Raw genomic sequence first — 21549 nt, 5'->3', positions numbered from 1 at the left:
AATTCCTGTCTGATCAGCCTGAACAATAGACGGACAAGGAATGGCCTTTTGGTGTGTTTTTAGTGCGTGTCTTCAAAACACACACACAAACACATGCGTTCACAACAATGCTTGAAGTGTGAAAGGCGCTGGACGTAGCTTACTCGATGTTCATGTATCGACTTTTTTTGAAGACTAACCACTTGTAAAGCATGTGCGTAGCCACTTTTAATTTGGTCCCTATTCTTGCCTAACTTTAATAAATCAATCCGAAATGACTTAACCTAGGGGGTCAAGAGATAAGTAACGTGATTATCATGATTATTTCAATTTCTCTCGTCAAATTAATATAGCTGATTCAGACTTGAAACTGTTTTCAAGTAACTCAGAGTGACAAGTAACCTCCCCATGGACCGGAGCAGGCCAGCCAGAGGGGTTTGCAATGCAAGGAAAGGAGAATCAAGTCTGCAAGCTACAGAAAAGCCTATACGGTTTGAAGCAAGCTCCAAGACAGTGGTACAAGAAGTTTGACAACTTCATGTGCAGTTCCGGGTATACAAGATGCCAAGCTGATCATTGTTGCTATGTCAAACATTTTGACAACTCCTACATCATTCTACTATTATATGTAGATGATATGTTGATTGCAGGATCCAGCATTGAGGAGATTGATAAGCTGAAACAGCAGTTGTCGAAACAGTTTGAAATGAAGGATCTGGGAGCTGCTAAACAAATACTCGGCATGAGAATCATCAGAGATAAAGACAAAGGCATACTAAAGCTCTCACAAACAAAGTATGTCAAGAAGGTTCTCAGCAGGTTTAGTATGGATAATGCTAAACCAGTAAGTACACCACTGGGGAATCATTTCAAGCTCAGCAAAGATCAGTCACCAAGAACTGAGCTAGAAAGTGGATACATGAATAAAATTCCATACGCCTCAGCTATCGGCTCTTTGATGTATGCTATGGTCTGTACCAGACCAGACATTGCCCATGCAGTGGGAGTTGTAAGCCGATATATGAGCAATCCTGGAAAGCAGCATTGGGAGGCGGTGAAATGGATCATGAGGTACTTAAAAGGTTCATCAGAAACTTGTCTTAGTTTCACAGCCGGTGGTTTGAAACTTGAAGGTTTTGTAGATGCTGATCTAGCAGGAGATGTTGATAGCAGAAAGAGCACTACAGGATATGTTTATACTCTAGGAGGTACTGCTGTTTCCTGGAGTTCTACCTTGCAAAAGATCGTTGCTCTTTCAACAACAGAAGCTGAATATGTTGCAGTCTCAGAATCTGCAAAAGAGATAGTATGGTTGCAAAGTTTCTTGAAAGAATTGGGCAAGTTGAATGGAAAAGGTACTTTGTATAGCGACAGTCAGAGTGCAATCTTCCTTGCCAAGAATCCAGCATTTCACTCCAGGACGAAGCATATTCAGATCAAATATCACTTCATCCGACAACTGCTGGACGACGAGCAACTAATGCTAGAAAAGGTCTGTGGAAGCAAGAATCCAGCTGATATGTTAACCAAAGGAGTTACACTTGATAAACTAAAGTTGTGTAAAACTTCAGTTGGCCTTCAAGGATAAAAGATAATTTAATTGTTTGTCTCCAAGTGGGAGATTGTTAATTATTGGAGACAAGCAAGCCCCACCATGTGCAAGTGGGAATCCTAATTCCCCACTTTGCACATGGTGGAGGACACAAAGTGGAGGCAATGGTGGGCATAAATGATGATGTCCTTCCCTCATCCTTGTTATTGCCTTTATGTGTCTTGTGAAGAGCTGCGTATTGTAACGTGAAGAGAAGTAGAGAGAGTTGCAGTTGTGTGAAGCTGCGAGAGAAACACAGAGAGAGTAGTGTGAAACACAGAGAGAAGAGAGAGCTTGAGTGTAGAGTTGAGTTGAGAACATTCTCCTCCTCTTGTTGTTGTATTATTTCTTTGTAAGCTTGATTAATACAACCAGTAGCTCCGTGGAGTAGGCAAGTTGCCGAACCACGTAAATTGTGTGTGTTTGAGTTCTGGAAATAACCCAACATTTTCAATTCAGAAACTATCTGTTCCTCAAACTGTTGAGAGTCAACTATCCTCTTCACTGCAAGGAACCTACCATTAGTAAGGGTAGCCATATACATGGTTCCCATTCGTCCCAATCCAATTTTGTTGGCTTGGCTAAAATTTTCTGTTGCCTTGATTGTGCCTACGAAACTCAATCTCTTAACAATATTCCCCAACATACAAATCTGTGGAAGATGATGAAATGAAACAAGATTATATTTATATATATATAAAAACCCTTAATGGCTGCACCAAATGAAAAGGCATTCTAAGTTCTGGACTGGAAAGACTAATTAATTGATGCAATATTAAAAAGGAACAGATTCTTCACATGAGGAAGCAACTCTTTCGTTGCTTCCCGCAGGAGATCCAGAGTTGGATCACTGCCAGTTGCTTTATTTACTGCATTCTTGTAATAAACTTCTCATGCTGTGGAGATCTAGCTAGTGTAGCTCTACTATGAGTTCTATTAGCATGCTGACTTCTTATTTAGTGCAGCCATCTTCATTTATTATTCATTCAGCTAGAGAAACGTCTCTCGTTGCTGGTCAATTGTCAAAGCAAGGAGTTGAACATCCATAGCTTGGTTTTAATTTGAGGCTTAGGTGCTACTTTAAGGGCATGAACTCGAGGTCTCTCCTTTTCTGCTTGTTTCTGTAATGAAATAATGTTTTGGTTTGTGGTCTATTTAATTCAGTTTGCAATGATCCATCTTCTTCATGGTCTTGGCAACTGAAGAATATGGATATATCCTTAATAAAAGCAACTCTATCGTCTTCTTCGTCAAAAAGATAAAAAAAGAAAAATGATGGAATGAAAGTCTTATGGGGATACCTGCTCGTTGGCTTCTTTTATCTTCTTCTCTCGCCTTTCCATCAAAGATGTCGTCATTGGTGTCTTCATCATTATCTTGTTCCTCTTCCTCTTGTTAAGACGAGCCCAAGGCACACAACAGGACATGAAAATAGCAAAAATAGAAACTGCAGAAAATGCATAACCTGTTGCAAACCCACTTATGAAAGAAGGATCCAACTTTTTCCTGTGTTCATCTTCACTCCCGTAGTAGTTCTCTTGTAAAGAACTGTATCCATTGCCGGCAACACTAAGGATATGAATCAAAAGAAGAGCAAGTTTTGCATCAAGAGCCATTTGTGGATGGCGAAACAGCAGCAAATAACAAGAGATCGTTCAAAGTTCAAAGTTCAGAGAGTAGAATACAGGACAGTATATATAGCAAAGAGAGCATTTATTCTTGAGCTACATCTTCTGCCCTGAAATGGATGGCCCTATACTACAATTTCCTCGAAGCTTGGGAAAACAAATTAGTCAAGTAGCCAAGTCCTCATTTATAACTTCTTTGTCGGATGATGTCGATTTATTTTCTTTTCTTTTCTTTTCTTTTCTTTTTTATTTATAACAAATTGTTAGTAAAATCTGCAATTTACTTCCCGAATCAATACAATTTTAAAATTTAAACAAAAGAACAAATCTACCCTTCCATATAAATTTCCAAGTTTTCCTGGTGTAGGGCTGAAGAACTCAAGGCGGGTCTTAAGAAACAAATCTTTTTATTTGGGGTTTGTTTACTGTGCCTGGAGTATTAGTTTAATGGGTTTTAGGTTGTGATTTTGGTTTTGTTGAGAAACAATATGGGAAATTAAACATGGTGTGCTCTGTGTGCATGGCATAAGAAGACAGTGAGGGTGAGGATGTGTTGTGGAAAGAATTTTGGTACTTTGAAACCAAAACCCACAACTTCAAAACCTGTTTTGGGTACTATTCATGGATCTGGAGCATAGAGGATAAGGGTGGCAGAAATTCATTTTAGTCCCTCTAGTTATAAAAACTTTTCCTTTGTTCCCTGTATTTAATTTAGGAGTCTTACAGTAGTAATGGGCATGGATTATATAATTTGACCACTGCTTAGCAAACATTATATGAGAGTTTTATATATTAATTTTAGGTGAATATTCCATGAAAAAAAGATGCTCTTGACCCAAATGATCTTATGAAAAGTCGTTGCTGCATGTTTGCGAGTCTGCTTTGAAGTGTCCAAGAAACGACAAGTTTGGAAATAAATAAGTCTATTTCTTCAAGTCAAAAAGCAAGTCTCCTGTAATCCAAGTTCATGGAACACATCGCAGGTCTCTACTAGCGAGAATGGATGCTTCCATATGATTTAACGTTAAAAACTCGCAGCTATCTGTTGTTATATTTTAGTGATTAAATATTATTGCTAACATGCTATATAGAGTAATTTATTCTCAAATAATAATAATTTGAACCACAGTAAAATTTCTGGAGATTTATTCTCAAAAGCTATCATATTGCCTCACGAGCATTGCCTCTCCAAAATTTGATAACTTGGGCAGGAAGTTCTGATCAAGTAATATGCATTTTGAGCTAATGTCAAGATGGATTATTTTGACGGTATGACAGTTCTGATGAAGCCACGCCAAGCCTCTTGCTAATCCGACGGCGACTTTAACCCTCACACCCCATTCCATAGCTTTTTCCTGACCTTCTTCCATGGGATGTAGCCAATCATAAAGGTTACCATTTGGCATATATTTGTAAACCAGAAACCTTAATTTGGTTTGACTCAACGTAAAACCCCAACAGTGGAAGTACGTTGATATGTCTCAATGAACCAAGTATCTTCAACTCGGATATAAATTGTTCTTCAAGGAACTGAGAGTCATGCAACTTCTTCACTGCAAGGACATAACCATTAGGCAATGATGCCTTGTACAGCATCCCCATCTTTCCCTGTCCGATGACATTGTTCTCACTGAAATTATCGGTTGCATCTTTTAGATCTGCGTAGCTAAGCATTGAAATTAAGCCGGCTTCAAGAATTCAGGGTCTTGTGTAGATAAGCATCCTGTAATTGGAAGTAAAAACTGAACTGCTGTTGCTCAAGACTTGAATAAGGAATAAAAATATAAAACTAACAAAGCTAAAACAAAAAAGAATCAATCTTAAAGAGTAGTACCTCTTTAATTCCTTCCTCCAAAAGACCTGCTGTTGGGGAGCTGCCTGCTTGATCATCATCTGTTATCTTATGCTTCCTCTTCACCATCAACATCATCATTTCTGATATTGTGATTTTTTTTCCCCTCTCCCCCATATACAACCATGGTACACAGTAGGATGTAAAAAAAATTGCAACTGAAAAAAACTATATAACCAATCACAAAACCACTTTTGAATGAGTAATCAAACTTCATTTGATGAATTGAGCAGCTTTTCAAAGGCTTCCCACAGAGTCCTGTGTTGTTCGCAAAGCTGTCTGCTGGAATATTAGTATGTATAAAAGTTGGCACTGGTCCTGATAATCGATTGTTAGTAACAGTAAAGATCTTGATCCGATCGAGAAGGCCAATTTCTAGTGGGATATGACTACAATAGAATGGTTGGAATGAACAAAAATGAGAAATAAGAATCATAAAAGCCTACTTAAAAATAAAATTGAATTGAAATCTCTTTTTGTTTCTGAAATCTCCGAAGACAGCATTTATTCTTGAGCTACTTCTTCTGCATTGAAATGGATGGCCCTTTACTGCAATTTCCACGAAAGTGTGGGGAAAACAAACTAGTCAAGAAGCTTATGTCCTCATTTTCAACTTCTTTCAATTTCCTCTTTTATTTTTTTTTCAATAAAAGTATTTGCACGTCAGTCAACTTAAATGTTAGCTGAGATTAAATCTTTTGTTTTTATATTTGATTAAAAATAAAAGTACCCATTTCCTTAATAAGTAGGGCTAAATCTTTTGTTTTTGTATTTGGAACTATATTTTAAAAGTATATTTGATTTTAAAAAATCAATTTAATGTTTTTTTGTATTTTTTTAATGATTTTGATGTTGTTTTGTAATTAATTTCAATTGTTGGAACGTAGGAAGTTTTGATTGCCATTAATTCTTATATTAGATTAATCTCTTCTTCTTAAAACAGGGATAACTCCGCTGTGAAAACTTAGCTTCCAGGACTTAAGTGAATAACAAATAAGCTCCGGGAGTATATTGATAAAATATGCAAGCCTGATTCCACATTTTGGACTCTGAAACCAAAATCCACAGCTTAAAAACAAGTTTTGGGTAGTATTCATGGATGTGGAGCGTATAGGTCGAAGGTGGCAGAAACTCATTTTAGTCCCTGTAGTTATAGAAACATCTTATTTGTTCCCTGTATTTAATTCAAGATTTATCTAAAAGTGATTGGTATGGAAATAAATAAGCCACAAAGAAAAGATGCGTTGACTTGGTAGTCTATTTCTTCAATTCAAGAAGCCAAGTCTTCCTGCATCAAATTCCAAGTTTATGGGACACGTAATTAAAGAGAGAATGGAATATGGCCCTATAGACTCCAATTTGCACGAAAAAGGTTAAATCCTGATTTATAAGTTGTTTTCAATTAATGTAGATTTATTTTTCTTGTTTTTTTCTTTTTTTCAATGGAATTATTTGCACGTCAGTTAACTTAAATGTTAATTGAGTTTAAATCTTTAATCCGAGCAATTTTAGAAAAGTCCACAAATTTATTAACTTGTTTTGATAATTACAAAATGTTTTCTTCTAGGATATGAATCAAAAACTCCACCCCTTCTTCCGACCACACAGGAACAAATTAGGTCCCAGATTGTTAGTCGAGAAGTGAACCAGATGACCACTCCTCATCTGATCCTTACTAACTTCTAAGAGACAAAGCTTCGGGTCCAGCCACTCATGCTAAGCCTGCATTTACACTAAATTAAGCACCTAATCACACTTAATTAATTGATCTTTGACACACTCGCCAGGACAAGTAATGGGGTCCCCTACAACAGTCACCTTCTTCGCTGCAAAGTCTATGTTGAAAGATGTCACACCTGCGGGTACACAGACCAATGCGTACCGCGTCAGATATCTCACTACGTGCCGTGTCCACAGCTCCAAAGTCTTTGTCATCCCAGTGGACAAGTCCGGTCTAAGTTAACTTAGTAGTGTTTCAAGAAAGATTAGTTGGAACAAGAAACCGCGTCAGATATAATTTATTTATTATAAGATGCTAAGTAGGGTAATGGTTGTGATTTAAAGTATTTTTTTATTTAAAAAAATTATTTTTGATATTATCATATTAAAATAATCTGAAAAAAAATAATTTTTAAAAAATATATAATTTCAATGACATTACCAAACATTGTCAAATAAAAGTGATATAAAATTGATTTTAGTTCTTGTGAAATTTCTTAAAAAATAAGGTTTCATTTTATTTCTTATAATTTCTTTAAAAAATATTTTAGCTTCTATATTTTATTTTCATTTACAAATTGGTTTTTATTTGATTTTTTTTATTGTTGTTTTTTTATTAAATCTATAGTTTAGTCCTTATAATAAAGAGGTTCTTAGAATTAGATCCCTAAACGATTACTCCAAATCATAAAATAGCTCATTTTATCCACAAAACACTTATTTAGCCACATCCACAAAACACTGTTTATTTTTATAGTGTTTTTTTTCTTTGTTTAGTTTTTTTAATTTAACCTTCACCATCCTAGTATTCTTTTTTTTTTTCTATTGTGCTTCATATATATATATATATATATATTAATTAGGTTACATACTGGTCTTATAGATTTATAAGAAGAATCTTGTAAAAAGATAAGATAAGTTGGAGATAATAATGAAGGTTTTGATGAGAAAAATGGATAAATTAAGTAATGAAATGATTAGTAAATATGATGTTCCTAGCTGTAAGAGAAAGAGGAAATAATCCAAAGGTTTATTTGGATCCAAAAGTCTATTAATAATACTAATAATACATTTTTCATTGAAAATTAGATTCAAATTGTTTTTTTATTCTTAAATTTTATACATAGGTTTTGAACATGATTTATCATATTGAAGGGTTTTTTTAGCTTTGAATCACAAATAAAATGTGAGCATATTATTTTGATATTTTTTTGCCAACTTATTTTAATAATAATAAGATATTTTTTTTAAAAAAAATAAAAAATTATTCAAATAAACAAGATATATATAAATAAAAAAAATTATGTGAACTAAACCTTTGAAATAAATCGAGACTTACAACTAATAAGGATGGGCCTGTCATATCAAATGGTTGTATGAGTCCAGTACCCCTTCCTTCGTGTATAACCATTTTCTTTTTGTGTCGTCGCGTATGTATGGCCAGTTTGATTTTTTAGAAAGTTTATTTAGAAAAGATTTTTGAAAAAAATTATTTATTTATTTATTTTAAATTAATATTTTTTTTTGTGTTTTTAGATTATTTTAATGTGATGATATTAAAAATAATTTTTAAAAAATTAAAAAAAATATTATTTTAATATATTTTTAAATAAAAATATTTTTAAAAATAACCACCCTCTCAACAAATAAAATCACTTACTTCTTGCTTATCACTTCCTCGCTACCAACTATATGATTACTAGCCATGCTTTTTCTTTATATTTAATAATAGATATCTAATGTTTATTTTATTATTTATATCTATGGATAAAAATAACTTGCTAGTCCTCGTATCAATTTGATATAGCAAGTTAAGATTCAGAGAATTTACCTCTTATAAGTGTTCTAATTTTAATGTTCTAATCAAATCTCGACAACATATTTGATATCCTTAAATAAATGATTGTACTAAACAATTTTAGTTGGAAGAATCGTAAGCTCTTTGTATAATCTTGTCCTTCATTTTCATTTTCATTTTCATTTTCATTATTGATATACATGCTGATAGATAAATGTAAAGGGCATACATTAAATCATTGATCTGCACGTCGCTAGTCGGATTAATGTTTTTAAAGTAAGAAGAAATGTCTAGGCATTAATAATATATTTCCAATACAAAAGATTTAAATTATGTGGAAATTAATTTGATGTGACTTATTTTTTTTTTCAGGTCCAAAGACAACTCAAATTACCAATAAAACATAGTTTAACTCTAATTAAATATTTAAGATGAGATATTTAAAAAAAAAAAAACATCGAAAAGACAACATATTGGATTGATTTAAGTCAATCGAGGTTAAGCTAACAATTTACATACATAATAATCCAATAAAAAACAAATAAAAATAAATTATAATATTCAATTTTCAATAAATATAATGTTGAAGAATGAATTTGAAAGAAAAAATCAATTACGAAAAGGATCTCAAAAAATTATCTAAATTAACCTGGGTTAACCTATCAAACTTGTGATCATGATCATGAAACTAGGATAACTCAATAAAAAGCAAATTATATAGTTCAATTCTCATTCAACCTAGTATTAAAAGATGAGATTTTTAAAAACAAAATTGATTAAGAAAGGACAAAAACAAATTGAGTCAACTAAAGTTAATTTATCAAATTCATGACTCGAGTCATAAGATGAGAATAATCTCACAGAAAGTATATTAAAACAAATCATGAAACTTAATTTTTAATCAACGCATTGTTGAAAGATAAAATAAAATAAAATCAATTAGGAAAAAAAAATCAATCTATCAAATTCATAGTCCAAGTAACGAGTCTATGGTACCTTTATAAAAACTAGATTAAAAATAAAGGAGTTAATGTTGAATGATATAATTAAAATTGAGAAAATAAAACATATATTAGAAAATAAAATTAAAAAGAAAGAAAAACGCCTAGTAAAAAAACACTTTTTCCCCGTTAATATTATCTTGTGAGGAGGTGTTCAGTGAATTCCCCTCCTTTTTTTAATTTTTTAATTTTTTTTAATTCTCAAGAACATGCATTTATTCTGTTTAGGAATGATGGTTTTGCATAAAACAATTATATACAATTTCATCAACAATGAAATGTACGTGCCATCAAGAAACAAGCACTGCCTCCTAACTGCATAATTGACAAGTTAAAATATGCTGTATTTTTATTTATTTTGTAAATAAAAATCTATCCTAGAATAGTTTTAATTAAAGATATTTTTTAAATTAACTTTTTTTTTTTTCTGTTTTCATTGGTTGTTGCCATTTCTCACAACAGACTCTTCTTAGAGCTTGGCGGAGATAATGGAAAAACTTGGTTTTTTTTTTTTTGTTTAAAAATATATTAAAATAATTTTTTATATATTATATTTAATATTAATATATCAAAACAATAAAAAATTACTAAAAAAATATTAATTTAAATTTTTTTTATTAAAAAAAAAAAAATTACAAACTTGGAAAAGTGCCTTCCAAGAACACTCCCTAAAAGTGCTTTAGCAATGAGGCCATATCTGTGTTGTTTCACTTACAAAACCAGAAACAACGATATTCTATAGCATACACACATCTGCTGTTTCATTTTGTTTCTGCTGACTCCAGCTCAATGCTATCTATCATCACCTTAATTAGCAGCGACTAGTTAGTTGAGCCAACAACTTAAGATTTTCGAAGAGTTTTTCTTGTATAAAAATAATATAAATCATATCTTAAAAATTTATGTAACAGTTTACATTATTAAGTTGAGATGGTTCCTTGACACTCTCCTAAGAACCGTTAACATTTGGAATGCTTGAAGCATCGTTGGCCTTTGATCTAGAATGGGATGAATACAGCTAGATGCGATCTTCAGAAAATGAAGTATTTCACCATCAAATCCTTGACCAAGAAGAGATTTATCAACAGCATGATAGAGGCCAGAAGAACTGCTCGATAGATGAGCGATTCGTTCAAACAAATTCTCCTTTAGAGTGTGAGATGATTTACTGTTATGGTCAGGATCATGAACTGCAATTAGCTCAAGAAGAAGAATACCAAATTGATAGACATCCTGCTTGATCAATTCCACTTCACCTATCTTACTACTTGCAATTAAGCCCTTGTCATTTGATCTCCTGTGCATTGCCCCTCCAAAATTTGATATCTTCGGTTCAAAATATTTATCCAGCAAGATGCTCCTTGAGCATATGTCAAGATGAACTATTAGGAAGTTGTTAAAATCATGAAGCCATGCCAAGCCTCGGGCTACTCCGATGGCGATTTTAACCCTGACATGCCAGTCCAGTTTTTCAGCGTTGCATTTCACAGGATGTAACCAATCATGAAGGTTCCCATTTGGCATATATTTGTACACCAAAAGCCTTTCCCCGGATTCTATGCAGAATCCCAGTAGTTGAATTATGTTCATGTGTCTGAACTTGGCTAGAATTGTTAGCTCAGACCTGAACTGTTTCCCTAAAGGTTGAGAGTCATGTAACCTCTTAACTGCAGTGAACAAATCATAACGGTGTGCTGCCCTGTACATTGTCCCCATCCTTCCGACTCCGATGACATTGTCTTGGTCAAAACTGCGAGTGGCAATATTGAGTGCCGCGAAACTTGTTCTTGTAACCAACTTCTCCAACTCCGAATTCTGTTGATGAAATCACCGATGAGAATTAGAGAAAGATGAACAACGCGATTTTACACAAAAAAATTGCTAATTAGAATTATTCATAAGATTGTCATTTGTCCAGGAGCCATAACAAAGTGCAAAATGATCTCAACAGTTTACATGCACAGAATGAGAGAGTTGACCACTTTAATTTGCTGCCTCCATAACTGAGCTCCACAGCTGGTAATTATTGATAGAATGGATGGTTGAGTTAATTTCTAGCTCTAGCAATATGCATGGAATTATAGATAACAATAGTAATCCTTAAAGGAATATAGTTATAGATGTAATGAGAATTGTCATAACCTAATTTTTGACCATTCTTATTTTTATTATTATTATGATGATGATAAGAAAAATAATAATGATGAAAAAAAGTAAAATGAAATAAATGAAGAATGAATTAAAATTTGGGTTAAGGGAATCATGGTTGGAAGTTTTGGGGTTTAATGAAACTTTATAATTAATCCAATCAAAGGTTTAATTGGAAAATTGATAAGTTTTGAGACTTAATTTAGCTTGAAATTAATTTAATTAATCCAATTAAGGGTTTAATTGGACAATTGATAAGTTTTTGGACTTAATTAAGCTTGAAATTAATTTAATTAATCTAATCGGGGACTTAATCGAAGAAATATCAAAGTTTGGGGTTTAATTGGGGTCCAAATTGCAAACATTAAAATCCAAGGACTAGATTGAACATGACACGGAAATGCAAGGATCTAATTACATTTTAACCCGGGACTTGATTGAAACATTACAAGAATTACAGGGACCAAATTGAAGATAGCCTTTAGAACTGGAAAACGGAGTCGTTTTGCAGAGACTGTTCACTGTCTTCTTCCTCCGTTTCATCAGTTTCCAGCCAACGCTTGAGTTTCATCATTGAAGGCAACCACTTACAGGGCATTTAAGTGGCGACCGTTACAGCGCCGATCGATCTTTGACCTTATAAAAGCTGGGCAAAGGCAACCTCGCGAGAGGACCGGAGGAGGGGAGTTAGAGAGAGAGAGAGAGCAGAACCGAAAGAGAAGGGGAAGCTAAACCCAGACACAAAAACTAGGGGGACCGGGGGGCAGAAAAACTGGAGCAGTGATGACAGAACCGAGGGGCTGAGGGGAGGAAGAAAAACTGGAAAAAAAGTGAACCAGGAGAGAACACTGGAAACAGGGAGAAAAACAGAGGGAAGAAACCCAACAGAGACAGAGCGAGACAGAGGGAAGAAACCCAGCAAAACCGAGAGAAAAAAAACACCACAGCCAAAAACAAAACAGAGAAAACGCAAGTATAGAAACCCAGAAAACCAACGTTATCATCACTGTCTTCTCCATCGCCCCCTTGCAAACCAGAAAGAACCCAAGAAGCCAGCCGTGACCTTCATCATCACCAAAGCAAAAGGAAAACAGAAGAGGACAATCATACGCAGACGAGCACGAAATCACTGTGCTGCAAGCCTCCTCGCGATCTCCAGAAGCAGGTAAGCCATTCTCATTCCCTCTTCGTTCTGGTTTTGTAATTGTGCACAATGAATGAACTGTGCGAAGGTAATTTAATTACCTTCGCACAGTTGATGCACTCGTGAAATTGCTTCACGCGTGCATCCGATTAAAACCAGCCAGGCCACTGGCTTGGGCCAGTGGCCGGGCTGGCTGGGCCTAGCCCAGTCCCTTTTGTGCTGAGCTGGGCCCGGCCCAAAAAAACATGTGCTGGGCTGGGCCAGACCCGGCCCAGCCCAACAATAAAAAAAGCATAGAAAAATAAAAAAAGCAAAAAAAAAAAAATGTGTATGCATGAATAAAAATAATGTAAATTTATTGGTTTATTTACTGACGCCAGAGTCAGGAATAAAAATACCGGTTTAAATTTATATTATTTTTATTCGTTGTATTTTTATTTTGTTTTAGCTAGAAAAAAAATAAAAAATGTGTGCATGCGTAAAAAATAAATTTATTTTTATTTATTTATTTACTGACGTTAGAGTAGGGAATAAAAAAAATATATTGATCTAATTTTTGTCGTTGCTACGAATTTTTACCAACGCCAGAGTTGGAATTATTCGAGCTCGAATATTCACTAGCGCCAGAGTCAGGAATATTATAAACAAATCATCATAGCATAAATTAAAAAATATTTAGCAATTTAAGACAAAACCAACAATGCAGTCTGCCTTAGGCATAACGTTTAAGGGGTGATAATATCTTCCCTTTTACGTAACCAATCCCGAGCCATAGAATCTATGTTGACCAGTTAGGCTTTCTAGTGACCATAATACTAGGTGGCGACTCCTCAAACAAGACATTTTCCCCTAAAGAACCGGATGCCAGAAATCTGTTCTTTTTCCTTAATTCAAGAGAATTATTTTTAGGGCCGCCGCGATGTCGGGTGCGACAAGAATAAATCAGGTTTATGTAAGTGAATTTTTAATTGTAGATGAAGAATCTAATGCAGATATGACATAATTTTTTTTTTTATCTTTGAATAAATTCTAATAAACCATTATGAGATGAGGGCATAAATTAGAATGAATTATTAGTTGTTGCACATATATTTACTATCAAGTCGGATCATGAGTTGAGTGAGGCTGATTATAACATAATTGTTAAATGGGTAAAAAAATATTTTATCTAAATAAAATAGATTGAAAGAGAACTTTTATGTTACTAAATTCATGATGAAACCACTCAACCTAAGATACCAGAAAATTAACATGTGTCCAAACTTTTACATTTTGTTTCAATTTTTTTGTTCAATTTCAATTAAATGTATAGGATTAATTTTAATTATTATTTTGGATTTTTGTAAATTAGGGTTCAATTGGTTAAATATATTGTTTAATTTATTGATTAATTTCATGTTTGTATAATTTGTGGTTTGTGGTTTATGGTTTTGAGTTGTTGAAAATTAAGAGTTAATTGATATAATTTCGAGTATTTATACATTAAAGGTTTATGAGAATTTTTATTTGTATACGTTGCTTTTGATGTTTTAAATAGTATTTAGAAATGCATGAGTTGTGTATGAATGTTGAAATGTGGAATTCTAAAAAGTAATTAAACAATATTGCAGGAGAGAAAAAACAAGAAAGTTTTACTATTTAATTTAAAACATTAACCAAATTTTTGGATACAATTAACCAAACAATTGTACACTAATGGTAATATTGACAAACTTTAGAATTTAAAAAAAAATCTAAAACCTAGGTTGAGTACAAGTTGAGTGAACTCTTCACACAATGACAAGGAATGTTTGTGGCAATCAAATTTAAATTATTGTATATTTGCAGTCTTAAAAATTTTGGGTAGTCTCTCATATAAGGGAGGTGCTGTCAAATTTTTTTAAAATATAAATGAATTATAATATTTTAATCCTTTAATTTGTGTAAGTGCCTAAGAGAAAGTGAATAACACATTGTACAGATAATGCTGCTAGTTCTTCCAACAACACTTCCAACAATCATGAGTTATTAGGTATCGACCAAGATCTGACACCTGAGACACATGCAGCCACTCTCGACATTGGCTCGTCGAGTATGCAATGCCACCACGTTGAGGGGTGGTCCCTTCACAGCAGGATCCATTTACCTGGAAGGCTTAGTGGAATAATAACCTTTCAATGTAAGTTTGTTTTTCCCTCACAACGACATGTTTATAATTTTAAAAAAAACATTAATTTCAATTAATAAATGTAATTTCAAGTTTACAAATATTAAGGGTATCGGAACCATAACATCGACGATAGAGCTGAGAATGTTTTGATTAGAAAAAAAAATATTAAGTAATAAAAATTCAAATGAAAGTTGTTGTATGGTAATTTTATTTTTATGTTGCTTGTGATTGTTATTTATATTATATTGTGTTGTTTTGCTTGCGTCACTTGTGTGGTACTTTAATTAAGGACTTGGACTAGAGGTTACTCTTTTTTCGGCTATTTCTGTAATGAGTTAATGTTTTGGTCTGTGATCTATTCAATTAAGTTTGCAACGATCCATGGTCTTGGCAACTGAAGAATATTGATTTATCCTTAAAAAAAGCAGCTACATATATCGTCTTCATAATAATAATAATAATAATAATAATAAAGCTAGCAAGAAACTAAAAATATGATGATGAAATGAAAATCTTATGGGGATACCTGGATATTGTCGGCTTCTTTTCTCTTCTTCTCTTGCCTTTCCATCAAAGATGTCATCATTGGTGTCTTCATCATGACCTTGTTCCTTTTCCTCTTGTTGAGACGAGCCCAAGGCACACAATAGGACAGGTAAATAGTTAAAATGGAAACTGCAGAAAATACATAACCTATTACAAACCCACTTTTGAGTGAAGATATCAACTTTTTCCGATGTTCATGATCATCACCCCCGTGGTCGTTGTCTTGTGAAGAACTGTATCCATTGCCGGCAACACTGAGGATATGAATCAAAAGAAGAGCAAGTTTTGCACCACCCACAGCCATTTTGTAGATAGCAAAACAGCAGCAAATAACAAGAGATCCTTCAAGGTTTAAGCTCACAATTTCTAGAGCTCTTAATTTTCTACAGCATTTTGTTAGATAAAAAGAGAACAAGAGATCATTCAAAGTTTAAGCTAACAAAGTCTTGAAGCTCTTAATTTTATACAGCATTTTGCTAGATAAAAAGAGATCATTAATTGAACACGTTGAGGAGATGCATTGATTTGTTAGTCTATTTCTTCAAGTCAAGAAGCCAAGTCTCCTGCTTCAAATTCCAAGTTTATGGGACCCGTAATTAAAGAGAGAATAATGGATGGCCCTATAGAACTACAATTTCCACGAAAGTGTGGCAAAACAAATTAGTCAAAAAAGTTACGTCCTAATTTATAACTTCTTTGTCTAGACTTATTTTTCTTTTTTGTTTTTTCTCCAATTGAAGTATTTGCACGTGAGTCAACTTAAATGTTAATTGAGATTAAATTTTTAATCCAAGGAATTTGAAGTCAAGGAACGAAGCTGCTTCTCTAATAGCCCCGTTGAATAGGACGGCGAAGGCTTTTTGAAAAAGTCTTTTTTGATGTCTCATTTTTTTCTAATTTCTATTTAGAGAGAGGGGGCTTCCAGTTCTTAGGAAGAGCCGTACGAGGCTTAGGTCAACACTTATATAATAGCCAGTCATCAATTGGAAGCAGGCAAAATGTTGATAAATTGCGATTGGTCCAAACCTTCGACCCGCGACTTATTGCGACCCGCCCGGAATGCCCATCCATACTCAGGCCAATATTTAGTATATTTAATAATTCTTTATTATTGTGATTTTGTAGTTTAAACTAAAATAGAAAAAAACAAAGAAGGAAAATTTCCTCAATTTTTATATCAACTTCTTTTAATGATTGCTTTCATATAATTTAAAATAAAAACCCTATCGATTTTTACATCTATGTTTTGAAGATTCATTTTTATCGACGAAATGCTAACTTTTTCTGAAACTAAGGATTTAGAAGCTCTCCTACGCTAATTTGATGATGGTGATGATTATAATAAGTGTTCATAAGAACTTTAATGATTTAAATTTAGGGAAAACATGTTAGGGTGAAAAAACCTCATTCATGATAAATTATTACACTAAAATGATTTTGCACTCAATATTGTTTTATTTATTTATTGACGACATTCTTAGCAAACATTAAATGGGAGTTTTGTGTATTAAATTTAGCTGAATATTCCATGAACAAAGATGCTCTTGAGATAAAACCGTTAATATTATCTTGTGAGGAGGTGTTCAGTGAATACCCCTCCTTTTTAATTTATTTTAATTCTCAAGAATATGCATTTATGTTGTTTAGGAATGATGGTTTTGCATAAAACAATTATATTTACAATTTCACCAACAATGAAATGCACGTCCCATCAAGAAACAAGCACTGTCACCTATTCTGTATAATTGACAAGCTAACATATTCTGTATGTTTATTTATTTTGTAAATAAAAATCTATCCTAGAATAGTTTTAATTAAAGATATTTTTTAAATTAACTTTTTTCAAAAACATAATTAAAAATATTTTTTTAAAAAAATCATATTTTTGAATAAAAACCATAAAAACCACCTCAATATAAAACACACTTAAATAGTTTATATGTTGATATGTTAATAGTTTATATATTAATTGTAAAGAATGAATAAGTATTTTAATTTTACGGAAATGAAATTCATAAATAATTTATATCGTTAAAAAAATTATAATAATTATAATCAAAATCAAGTCCTTAATTATCAGATTATACAAGTTTTTGCAATATATAAATTTCAAACAATGAACATGTTAAGGTATATTTATTAGAATACATAATTTTTTAATTTTTTAAAACTCTAAAAATCGGTTTAATTTTACCGAGTTTGATCAATTTTATTAATTTTTAAATTTTAATCTGAACATATTAGATACATTTTAAGTTGTAAAATCATAAAAGTGAACTTGTTTTTTTTGCCGACATTGGTATGGACTTTATATTGCTATGGAAATAAATAAAGAAAAGATGCGTTGATTTGTTAGTCTCCTGCATCAAAATCCAAGTTTATGGGAGCCGTAATTAAAGAGAGAATAGTGGATGGCCCTATAGGACTACAATTTCCACGAAAGTGCGGGAAAACAAATTAGTCAAAAAGAAAAAGGTTAAGCCCTGATTTATAAGTTTTTGTCCATTAATGCAGGCTTATTTTTATTCTTTTTTTTTTTTCTTGTCAATAGAAATATTTGCACGTCAGTCAACTTAAATATTAATTGAAATTAAATTATTCGAGTAATTTTAATAATACTTAGTATATTTAATAGTTCTTTTGAATTGTGATTTCAAAGTTTAAACTAAAAAAGAAAAAAATAATAAAGAAGGGAAACTTCCTCAACTTTAATATCAACTTCTTTTAATGATTGCTTCCACATAATTTAAAGTAAAAACCTTGTAGGTTTTTACATTTATGTTTTGAAGATTTATTTTTATTTAATTTGATAATGATAATTAAAATAAGAACTTTAATGATTTAAATTTAGGGAAAAGGTGAGAAAACCTCATACGAGATTTTTGGGACGATTTGGACGTAGTTGTATACAAAACTTTAAGCTGTATCCTGAGGTTTTTCCCTAGTCCCCAGAAAAGAGACTGGTTTGAAATATTTGTAGTTACTTTTGCAGTACTTTTGAAATAGTTCAAGCTTATTCTCAAACAGCACCGTTGCTTCTTACATACTTGTTTATTATACCAAAACATGATAGAGTTGCCTAAATTTGTCCTTTTTTTCCTGTTTCCATTGCCTCTATGCCATTTCAATCTCAACAGATTTTCCCTTTGAGCTGGGAGGGTGAATTTCATGGTGCTGCACTAGAATCTCTGCATCATCAATTTGGCCACGTCTCTCCCTCATTGCTCTTATGTCTTTGTACACTTGATGCATTGTTGGTCTTCGATCTGGAATGGAATCAACACAGTTGCATGCAACTTTAAGCAGCTGAAATATCTCATCATCAAATCCTTGCCCAACCAGAGACTTGTCAATGGCATCATACATCTTGGAACTAGTCAAAAGATGACTAATCCATTCATTAAGAAGACTGTTCGAGGAACCAGTCATTCTGCTAGAATCCACCCCCGTAATCAGCTCAAGGAGCACAACTCCAAATCCATACACATCTTCCTTAGCAAATGCTGTATCCCAAAACTCACCATTCAAAGGGGAAGTGTTCGTTGGATTTACGATTATCGCCTCCCCAAAATTCGACAACTTTGGCTCGAAATCCTGATCAAGTAAGATGCACTTTGAGCTTATGTTAAGATGGAAAACTCGGATAGTACTACTGCATTCCTGATGAAGCCATGCCAAGCCTCTTGCCAACCCGATTGCAACTTTAAACCTCACAGTCCATTCCATGATCTTTGCCTGGCCTTCCATTGGATGTAGCCAATCATAAAGGTTACCATTTGGCATGTATTTGTAAACCAGAAGCCAGTGTTTTGATGTGATTGAAAATCCCAAAAGTTGAAGTAAGTTGACATGCCTCAATGAACCAAGTGTCTTCAATTCTAACACGAATTGCTCCTCGAGGATTCGACAGCTGTGTAATTTCTTCACTGCAAAGAGATGACCACTAGGCAACGCTGCCTTGTACAGCATCCCAATCTTCCCCTGCCCGATGATATTGTTTTCGCTGAAATTATTTGTTGCATCTTTAAGATCTGTATAGCTCATTCTTGGAACCTTCTTCTCAAACATAGAAATCTGAGGACAGAGATTCCCAATCCATTACTCACTAATTGTTGAAGAAAAACAAGTATTTACCTTGCAATTGAAGCAGGTTAAAGAATTTAGGACTATCTGTAAATTAAGACATCATGTAACTGCAGGTGAATTGTTAACTCAAAACTCATAAGAGATAATTAGAAATGTCTAATAACAGGACAAAAAGAAAAGCAAAAATTCCTGCAATCAATTTCAAAAGAAAACCACTCAAAGTTGACATGCACGTAATCATATAGTCAGTACCTCTTTGCCTCCTCCATGTATGTTCTCAAACGATGGCGAAGCACTTAAACTATCAGCTTCTTTCCTGTTCTTCCTCAATATCAGCATTACCATCGTTTGTATCGTAATCTTCTTATTCCTTTTTTTGACATGCACCCATGGCGCACAGCAGGACAAAAAACCAACAATGACTGAAACAGAAAAAACCGTATAACCAGCTGCAAACCCAGTTCTGAAAGAAGAATAAAATTCGTTGCTATGCCCTTTGCAAGGATCTAAAGGCCCTCCACAGAGTCCTGTGTTGTTCGCAAAGCTGTCTGCTGGAATATTATTACGTCTAAAATTTGGCACTGGCCCTGATAATCGATTGCTAGTAACAGTAAAGACCTTGATCCGATCGAGAAGGCCCATTTCTGGTGGGATAGGACCTGTTAGCTTGTTGTTGTCGAGTTTTAGATCGTTTAAGAAAGATAAATTGGCAATACTTGATGGGATTTCACCAGAAAAGTTGTTGTAGGATAGGTCAAGGTTAGTGATGTATGATAGCCTTTTAGAGATGTCAGCTGGAATCGGTCCCTGAAGCTCATTTCTTGAAAGGTCCAAGCCAGTTAAGCTTTTGCAGTTTTCGATGCCAGGAGGGAACTGGCCCTTGAGCCCCAGGGCAGAGAGTCTGATGTTTAAGACTCTGTTCTCATCAGGATGCCAGCAGTCGACTCCCATAAATCTACAGATGAAACCTTCTGTATTGTTGCTGAAATCCCATGTGGTGTTTAAGGATCCATAAGGGTCTATCATAGAATCCTTAATAGATTTCAAGCAAGCAATATCAGTGTGAGTAGCACTAGTTACGGTGAAAGTAGCTAACAAGGAGAACATAAAAGAGTGGATAAAAAATAAATTAGCCATTTGGATTTGAGAGTTCATCAGAGTAAGACTACAATGGAATGGTTGGAATGAACAAAAATGAGAAATAAGAATCATAAAAGCCTACTTAAAAATAAAATTGAATTGAAATCTGTATTTGTTTCTGAAATCTCCGAAGAGAGCATTTATTCTTGAGCTACTTCTTCTGCATTGAAATGGATGGCCCTTTACTGCAATTTCCACGAAAGTGTGGGGAAAACAAACTAGTCAAGAAGCCAAGTCCTAATTTATAACTTAGGACAAGTAACAGACATGCCTATGAATCCAAATATAATTTTGTCAATAATATCATTCACAAAAACTAAATCATTATACTATTTAGTTTTTTTAAGTTTCTTATATTCTGATTGGGATTCTCTCGATATATATGAATGTAATATTTCTGTTAATAAATATTGATGGAGTCAGCAAAGAAAAAACTGTAAAAAAATTAGTTAATGATTTTGTTTGTATTCGTGTACTTTCTAGTATTGTAAATAGTTATAATGGAAACGGTATTAAAAACCCACTTTTGAGTGAAGATATCAACTTTTTCCGATGTTCATGATCATCACTCCCGTAGTTGTTCTCTTGTAAAGAACTGTATCCATTGCCGGCAACACTAAGGATATGAATCAAAAGAAGAGCAAGTTTTGCAGCAAGAGCCATTTGTGGATAGCAAAACAGCAGCAGATAACAAAGTTTAAGCTAACGGTAGTTGTTTTCATTGCTGGCAACACTAAGGATATGAATCAAAAGAAGAGCAAGTTTTGC

The 21549-nt window shown here is 33.5% G+C and overlaps 3 protein-coding genes and 1 long non-coding RNA gene across 4 annotated transcripts; all 4 read right to left on the bottom strand.

The window, feature by feature from the left end:
- Window positions 1–1604: 1604 nt before the first annotated feature.
- Window positions 1605–3904, bottom strand: LOC140954887 (uncharacterized). Its single transcript, XM_073405874.1, has 3 exons — window positions 2872–3904; window positions 2012–2222; window positions 1605–1762 (listed from the first exon to the last, which is right to left on the bottom strand). Exons 1-3 carry the CDS (start codon window positions 3184–3186, stop codon window positions 1605–1607), a joined length of 684 nt encoding a protein of 227 aa, XP_073261975.1. The 5' UTR covers window positions 3187–3904.
- A 382-nt stretch (window positions 3905–4286) lies between these two features.
- On the bottom strand, window positions 4287–5668 carry LOC140954761 (uncharacterized). The gene is made up of 2 exons (XR_012168267.1): window positions 5033–5668; window positions 4287–4921 (listed from the first exon to the last, which is right to left on the bottom strand). It is a non-coding gene; the product is annotated as an uncharacterized lncRNA (long non-coding RNA).
- Window positions 5669–10480: 4812 nt separating this feature from the next.
- Window positions 10481–15859, bottom strand: LOC118029631 (probably inactive leucine-rich repeat receptor-like protein kinase At5g48380). Its single transcript, XM_035033527.2, has 2 exons — window positions 15536–15859; window positions 10481–11383 (listed from the first exon to the last, which is right to left on the bottom strand). Exons 1-2 carry the CDS (start codon window positions 15857–15859, stop codon window positions 10481–10483), a joined length of 1227 nt encoding a protein of 408 aa, XP_034889418.2.
- Window positions 15860–18588: 2729 nt separating this feature from the next.
- Window positions 18589–21102, bottom strand: LOC118029630 (probably inactive leucine-rich repeat receptor-like protein kinase At5g48380). The gene is made up of 2 exons (XM_035033526.2): window positions 19894–21102; window positions 18589–19629 (listed from the first exon to the last, which is right to left on the bottom strand). Exons 1-2 carry the CDS (start codon window positions 20851–20853, stop codon window positions 18670–18672), a joined length of 1920 nt encoding a protein of 639 aa, XP_034889417.2. The 5' UTR covers window positions 20854–21102; the 3' UTR covers window positions 18589–18669.
- Window positions 21103–21549: the final 447 nt, after the last annotated feature.

The sequence above is a fragment of the Populus alba genome, chromosome 17 (genome assembly GCF_005239225.2).
Source record: "Populus alba chromosome 17, ASM523922v2, whole genome shotgun sequence".
NCBI lineage: Eukaryota > Viridiplantae > Streptophyta > Magnoliopsida > Malpighiales > Salicaceae > Populus > Populus alba.
Note: the sequence above shows the minus strand (reverse complement) of the source record. Positions and strands in the feature narration are given on the sequence as shown.